This window comes from Danio aesculapii, chromosome 3 (genome assembly GCF_903798145.1).
Source record: "Danio aesculapii chromosome 3, fDanAes4.1, whole genome shotgun sequence".
Taxonomy (NCBI): Eukaryota; Metazoa; Chordata; class Actinopteri; order Cypriniformes; family Danionidae; genus Danio; species Danio aesculapii.
Genome location: NC_079437.1, coordinates 55,143,772 through 55,151,913, shown reverse-complemented (window position 1 = coordinate 55,151,913; position 8,142 = coordinate 55,143,772). Strand labels below are relative to the sequence as shown.

The window sequence follows — 8,142 nt, the reverse complement described above, 5'->3', positions numbered from 1 at the left end:
AGATAACCATTTTCTCTCTATGCAACGTTGCGTTGAAATCAAAAACAATAGAGGTGCAAAGGCACAAGCAAGATGAAACTGGCTTGCAGTGGCAATGAACTGTTTAGATGCTAATTTACAAAAAATTCCTGATGCATCAATTGACCAATCAGGATTGAGTAGTCTAGAAAGGTTGGATAACTAGATATTCACAGTTTGACCTCTTTCTGATGTTTCAGACCTGCATGGTGGACATCTTCTCTGCAGGATGTGTGTTTTATTATGTGGTATCTGAAGGCCTCCACCCCTTTGGAAAATCCTTGCAACGCCAAGCAAACATTTTGCTGGCTGCCTACTCTCTGGACCACTTAGATCCTAACAGACATGGTAGGACCACCACGCAACCTCCTGCACTCAAAAGCACCAGCTCATCTTGGACTAAAATGTATTTTGCAGTCATTTCCATCATGTATTTATCTCTGCTGTGTCATGCAGAGAGTATTGTGGCCCGAAACCTGATTGAACAGATGTTAAACATGGAGCCTGAGAAGAGACCCTCAGCTGACAGAGTGCTGAAACACCCCTTTTTCTGGAGTCTGGAAAAACAGCTGCATTTCTTCCAGGTTTGTTGATTCATTAGTAATATGCAATTTATCAGGTGAAAACAAAACAATAGGTCACAGGGCAAGAAGCTCTTAAATCAGACACAACCTGTGTTATTTCTTAACACGCCCTATCATACACCAGGAGCAAGACGTGTTTACCCCGATGTGTTGCTATTTTCAGACCAACGCAACCCTAATTTTCCCGATTTCCACCATGTTGTTTAAATGGCAAATCCATTTGCACCACTTTGTGGACTCATGGGTGTTCCGGTCTAGAAAAGAGGTGTGTTAAGGCGCATTGTTGGTGTGTTGCTATTTTGAGGAACTAAAATACACTGTTCAATAGACCAGCTGAAAGCAGGTCTAAAGTCCAGCGCAGAGCGTGTTAGTTGTGCACCTCACTTACACATTGCTTAAAACACGCTTGATGTACAGCAATACAGAAATATCTTTACTAATGAAAAATAATTAAAGGATTAAAATATTACAATAATTATTACTTTCTACATAAATATAAAAACCACTGCCTTAATGCCTTCATCTTGGGGGGGCTTTTTTTGCTTGTTAGTATTGTTTATTATTTGCATATTCATATTTGTTCTATTAAAAACAAGCTTAGATTTGTCCACCTGTCAGGTTTTGGACCATATGGGTCATAGCATGTGTGTTTGGATATAACTCAATTGTTTGAGCACACTTCGTTATTATTGTTCATTTATTCGTTTGCTGGAAATTAGAACTGAATATAGAAATAGTTTTGAGACAAATCCTTTGCGCTTAACAAACAAAATTAATTATGTAGGCTAATGGATGTCTGCGCGTACAACATGTTTCCTTATCCACGGAAGAGAGAAAGTGAAAGTAAATGCAGATTGGAGGAGGCTCATTTTCTCATTCGCGCGCTGCAGATGCTGTTTAACTGCTTTCTCACTAGTGAAGCGTTCAGTTTTTACACTTACAAGCTTACAAATGTAAATAGCAAATATGCCATGGCGCGACACAACTGGCTCTTAAAGGGAATGGGAGATGAGACTCTGATTAGTTTATTTTCCAAACACACCCATAACTCATTAAGAGAATAAGCTCAACCCTGTTAGACCATGCGCCACAGCGCAGAGCCTATTTTTCCGTCCTTAAAATAGCAAAAGTGGATTCAGACACACCCTTATTGCTTTTGCGCCCTGCGCTTCAGACTTTGCGCCTAGATTGTTAAAATACAGCCCTTTGTCTTTTAGGCTTTTCCTATTAAATAGATATACAACAGCAGGTCCATACCTGCCAACACTCCCGTTTTTCCCGGGAGTCTCCCATATTTCAGACACATCTCCCGCCCACCTCCCGTATTGTTCTGTCTCCCGGAAAACTCCCGGAATTCGACCACCGATTTCGATTTTATGATACGAATGTTGGCAGGTATGAACAGGATCAGTTGCCTGAAATTTATTAAATGGCCAAAGTTTTGCAAATGTTGCAGGAAAACTTTGTCGGACTTTCTGAAGGATTTTATTATTATGGAAGTTTTGATCAACATTTATCAAGATTATTTTCACAATGTGCATTAGAGCAAAAATGTGTTTGAACTATAATTATAAAAGGAGAGATTATTTTGGCTAAATTGTCCGTAGTGTATGAGTGTGTATGGGTGTTTCCCAGAGATGGGTTGCAGCTGGAAGGGCATCCGCTGCGTAAAACATATGCTGAATAAGTTGCCGGTTCATTCTGCTGTGGCGACTTTGGAATCTTTGACCTATAAACATAACCCACTGTAGTTAGGGCTGGATGATGTTCAAAAAACTAACTATAATTTGTTTTTATGCAATATATATTAAGATATTAATACAATATATCCCGATGGCTTGAAAGCTCTATATGTAAAGAATTAATTCGTGTAGATTGACTGTCATCATTCTGTAGGGGAGTGAATCATGCATGAAATGATAAACAAATTACAAGCATATAAAGAGAACATAGCAACAAAAATATGCAACAAATAGTGATTTACGGTTTTCTGTGGAGTCAAACAGCATTCGGGTATAATCAAATGTAAAATAAGACTGCGTTGTCTTTATTAAAATCCAATAAAATGTATCTTCATTTATAACAAATGATACAATTTCTTTTTGCCTGAATGTTTTCGCTTCTCTTGAAATCACACAGTCACATGCAAATGAAATCTTGGACTTCATTATGGTTAAACTCAGCAGTTATTTTCTAAATGTCATGTGTTCTGAACTGTGGTACTAATCAATTAGAATCCTGCTGATGCCCACATTGAGACATCGATGCTAAAAATATTTTGTGCAGCCCTAACGGCAGTCCACTATTTCCTTGTTTAGTTAATTGCAGTCATAATCACGTTTCCGAGGTTGCTCAGTTGTGATATTTATTATATATTTTACCCAGTCAAACAGGAGACATAGACATGTTTGGACCGTGATCAATGTAGAGGGTTCAAAAACAGGACAGAAATGGACATTTAGTTTTTAATTTTGACACATTTTGATGATAATATTGTATGTGGATGGCAGGAAACTTTGACAGTAATAAGGATAAATGTCAGGACAAATGTCAATTTTTGTTTCTGTTTCTCAGGATGTGAGCGATAGAATTGAGAAGGAGCCGTTAGATGGACCAATCGTGAGGCAGCTAGAGAGAGGAGGACGGGTGGTGGTGAAAGGTGATTGGAGGGATCATATCACAGTGCCTCTACAAACTGGTGAGCACTGGATTTCTGCTGACTTCAGTTTCTAATTCTTTCACCACTTAAAAGTTCAACCATAATTCAAGTGTTCTTTCTTAAAGAGCCCCCTAGTATGCATAAAAAAGCACATATTTTGGTTTTAGGGGTCTCCAACAACTGGCTCATATGCATGCAAGGTCAAAAAACACTTTCATTGTCTTATAATATGTATTTATTTTTATCTAATTATCCCAGCGACTTCCATATGATTCGTTCAGCGATTCATTTGTTCCTAAACCCCTCCTTAGCGCGATGCTAATCTGCACTGATTGGTCCGATGACCCCAGTCTGTTGTGATTGGTCAACTGCATTCAGCGCGAGACAGAGAGAAATGCCCAGCGCGGCTTATCAACAATATTGAAGTAGTCAGAGTGCAGAGTGTATGTGTGAGCCCAATGCAGGAGTGCATTAAAGCAATGCAGTTTAACACCAGGATATTGCTCTATTCTTAGTCATGAGTCATAACACATTCAGTATTAATCCACACAGTGGCAAAAACTGAACTATTTTGAAACGACCGCCCCACATGTGTAGGAACAGCTGATGGAGGCCATAGCAATGGCAAATGGTAGTTAAACGCGAGCTCACGAACTCATTTAAATCCGTAAACAAAGCAGCACGCGTCACGTTTTCAACGTGGCTTTAGACGCGATATGAGAATATGAGTTAACCAGATACACTACAAGCAGTTACAAGTAACAAAACACAATTAAATACAGAATTTGCAAGCTAGAGAAAACAAGAAGGCAGCCATTTTAATCACACTTACTTACACTTACAAAAATGGAGGAAGAAATTGATCCATGAACTGTGTACTGTAAAGTTACTGTCGAGCAGTGACAAAGTCCCACACATCAATAGTCTTTTATAATTCTTCCTTTAACAAACGGCCGAATAATCCCCCATTGTAAGCGTGTAGATTGCTGAAGCACTCATCAGAAAAATGACGGGAACACAGCACAAGGCTGGGGCTATAATGCTGAGGTATATTTGCAAAAATAAACTTCAACCACTGACTCTTCACAGCCTCTTCCCTAAATTTCGCTCACACTTCAGAGCACAGCGTCTATGCGACTTGTTTCAACCGAGATCTGCTACAGTGTTTGTGGGCGGGGCTGGGGTTTCAATTTTCCCAGGTTTGCGCGTGCAGAAAATGGGCGGGGCTCGAGTTCCGTATTGACGTCACGCCTGCACGGCTAAAGACTCGTTACTGCAATGATTCACTCAAACTACTATGAATTGACTCTTTTATAGATGAATCAATAGTTTTAAACACTTTGCACTTTCAAATTGAAGCCTTATCTGGATATTTCACTTCACATAGGCCCCGTTTACAATGTCAGGCCTTGGTGTCCAATTCCGATTCGCTGCCTATATCTGATTCTTTTTGTCTGTCCGTTTACACGTTCTTTTAAGTGTGACCCATATCCGATTCATTTGTTTACACTTGCCAAACTATTTACGAGGTCGCGCATGTGTAAAGGCGGGTTCTTGCATCTGCGCCACACTAGCCACGATGGAAGAAATTGTCTTGCTTTTAGCTCTGCGAAATATGCGAAGTTCACCCAACTTTAAAATGATTTTGAGGCGGTGGAAAAGGGAAAGGGCCGTCATCGCAGCCTGCACCTATAGTTTATATATGGTGTCCTCCACCATTCAGAGGAATTTGTTGGTGCGAAAGAGATCTCAGGTCTGGTGGGAGCAAATTGTGGCGATTGACCAGTTTCCTCCTCCATGTTTCCTCTGTTGTTGTTGTTGTTTACCGCGCCGGCGTCTCCACACAGTTACATCATTAAACTACAGAGAAGTTTAATGACGTACAAAATGGAATGCCTCAATAAATCCGATCGGCCTGTTTACATGACAGTCGCATTGTCACATATCCGATTTATATATGAAGGAGGTCTGAAACCGATCTCTGAATATCCGAATGCATGCGTTGTTTTTCATGTTTACACGGTCATAGAACAGATCCGATCTGTCAAAAAATCGGAATTGGGTCACATTTAGCTGGCGGTGTAAACAGGCCTTAGAACTGTGTTACACACTGCATGGCAGGTCATTTTCAAAAACCCATAATAGGGGCCATTTAATAGAAGATTTCATGTGAAACTTCTCTGCCAACCACTCTGATTTAGTGTTTCTTTTTACAGATCTACGCAAATTTCGCTCTTACAAAGGTGGATCGGTCAGAGATCTTTTACGTGCCATGAGAAATAAGGTACATTTTAATTTGAATATACATTGACAATACAAAACAAAATAACCATCATAGAAGGTTCTGTTTCTGCAACATTCTAGAAATGTTGTGTAGCAAAGAAATAAAACTACTATTAAATCAAATAAATGGTCCATGTTAACAGTGTACACACAAATTGTGAATTATTCAATCTTTTCTCTTGTAGAAACACCATTACCGGGAATTACCTGAGGACGTCCAGCAGACACTGGGCACCATACCTGATGAATTTGTGTCCTACTTTACCTCCCGTTTCCCTCTTCTTCTGCAGCACACACACCTGGCCATGCGTTACTGTGCTGTGGAGCGATCTTTCCTGCCCTACTACCATGTGTCTGAACTGCTTGCGCTCCACACTATAATGCAGTGTGTGCCACAGACTCCGTCCACACAGCACAGCTGTGCATCAGAGCCTTCAGGCCTGTCATTGTCCAGTCAGATATCAGAAGCTCTGCATGAATTACCAGACACACCGTCGGAAACAGCAGTATCCACCGAGCACACACAGACTGGCCCAGAGAAGACTGGAGATCCATAGTGCCAAGTGATTGTTGGACCTTTCCGGACACATTCCAGGGATGAGCAGTGTCTGTGTGTGGATGCAGTCTGGGCCTGCAGTGCCTGGGCTCTGTCCTGCAGAGCTACCGTACCATTTTAGTGCCTTACTCGCTCAATGTAGACAGCGGTTCTCATCTGAAAGGATCCTGATTGAGAAAGACGGTTTGGGCTTCATTGGTGTGCCCGCAAAACTCTGTAGTGTGTTTTTGGTAAACACAAGAATCCAACTGTGCAATGCCGAGTCGTGCTTGGTGAGAGAGAACTTATTTTTCAGTATATATTTTTGTACATATTTTGATGGGTGATAATTGGTTGAAGTGGCCATTGTGCCTATTTAAATGACACTGTGCTGTGCGTTTTGGTCCTGATGAGAGTCTAACGTTTAAGGTTTCGCCTTATACTGTTGCTGCTGAAAGCCTTTAAAGGAATAGTTTGATCAGAAATGAAGCATGACGTTTATTCATGTTCACATCTCAGCTGTCTGTGTGTGTCTGTGTGGAACGCAACAGCAGATATTCAGATATTACCCAGAATGTTCAACACACTCTTTTGTATATTGTGTCCAGACACAGCAAAGACAGACACTACAAAAAAAGCAAAGTCAATAGGACTCATGTGTTAATCTTTTGAAATGATTAAATGTCTGTGTGAGAAATGCATTCAGTTTAAAGTCATTATTAAATGATGCATTTCTTACTTTTCATTCAAATATTCTGTGTGAGCATGTCATATGGAGTCCATCTAGGGCCAAATATACTTGCAAAATTAAAGAAAATTTTGCGAACAAAAAATAAAGTGTTCAGCAAAAAATATATATTTTTTGCCAACAAAAACAAAGATCTGCAAATGGGAAAATTAAGTTTCAAGAAATAAAAATGAAATTTGCAAACAAAAAAAGGACTGCAAATAAAATAAAGCAATGGCAAAAAAATATTTGCAATTAAAAAAAACTATATATATATATATATATATATATATATATATATATATATATATATATATATATATATATATGTATATACATATATATATATATATATATATATATATATATATATATATATATATATATATATATATATATATATATACATATATATATATATATATATATACATATATATATATATATATATATATATATATATATATATATATATATATATATATATATATATATATATATATACACCTATATATATATATACACATATATATATATATATATATACATATATATATATATATATATATATATATATATACACATATATATATATATATATATATATATATATATATATATATATATATATACATACATATACATATATATATATATATATATATATATATATATACATATATATATATATATATATATATATATATATATATATATATATATATATATATATATATACATATAATACACACATACATACATACATACATATGCATACATATACATAAATATACATATACAATTTTTTTTTATAGCATTACCTTGACAAAACCAAACGTTACAAGGGAACTTGGGTATTTACGGCAGGCCCACCCCTGCTGGGCTGTAAGTCCACCTCAGTGATACTGTATCTCCAGGTTGCTTAAATGGAGGCAGGTCCGGGCCTTCCATAAACACCCAAGTTCCCTTGATTCTGCCCCCTTGTCAAATCAGGGCCACAAAGTGAAACGCACAGAAACGTGAAGTACAAAGTGAAAACAGCATCACAAACTCACGGCAATGCCATAAAAATATTTTTCAAATAAACATACAGGGTGGGCTATTTATATGGATACACCTTAATAAAATGGGAATGGTAAGTGATATTATCGTCCTGTTTGTGGCACATTAGTATATGTGAGGGGGCTCATGAAAGAGTAAAGTTATGTTAAATCCAAGCACACCATTGTTTTTCTTGTGAAATTTCCAGTAAGTTTAATGTGTCACATGACCCACATCCTATTGAAAAACAAAAGTTAATATCCAAGATGGCCGACTTCAAAATGGCCACCATGGT

At 37.7% G+C, this 8,142-nt stretch overlaps 1 protein-coding gene across 1 annotated transcript in view; it reads left to right on the top strand.

Annotated features, from left to right (window-relative positions):
• ern1 (endoplasmic reticulum to nucleus signaling 1) overlaps positions 1-7,046 on the top strand; it is a 68,892-nt gene extending 61,846 nt beyond the window's left edge. The window contains exons 18-22 of the mRNA XM_056454254.1: positions 219-366; positions 475-602; positions 3,177-3,300; positions 5,478-5,545; positions 5,730-7,046. Coding sequence (XP_056310229.1) covers positions 219-366; positions 475-602; positions 3,177-3,300; positions 5,478-5,545; positions 5,730-6,101 — 840 coding nt within the window. The 3' untranslated portion in view covers positions 6,102-7,046. The remainder of the gene's footprint in view (positions 1-218; positions 367-474; positions 603-3,176; positions 3,301-5,477; positions 5,546-5,729) is intronic.
• Positions 7,047-8,142: the final 1,096 nt, after the last annotated feature.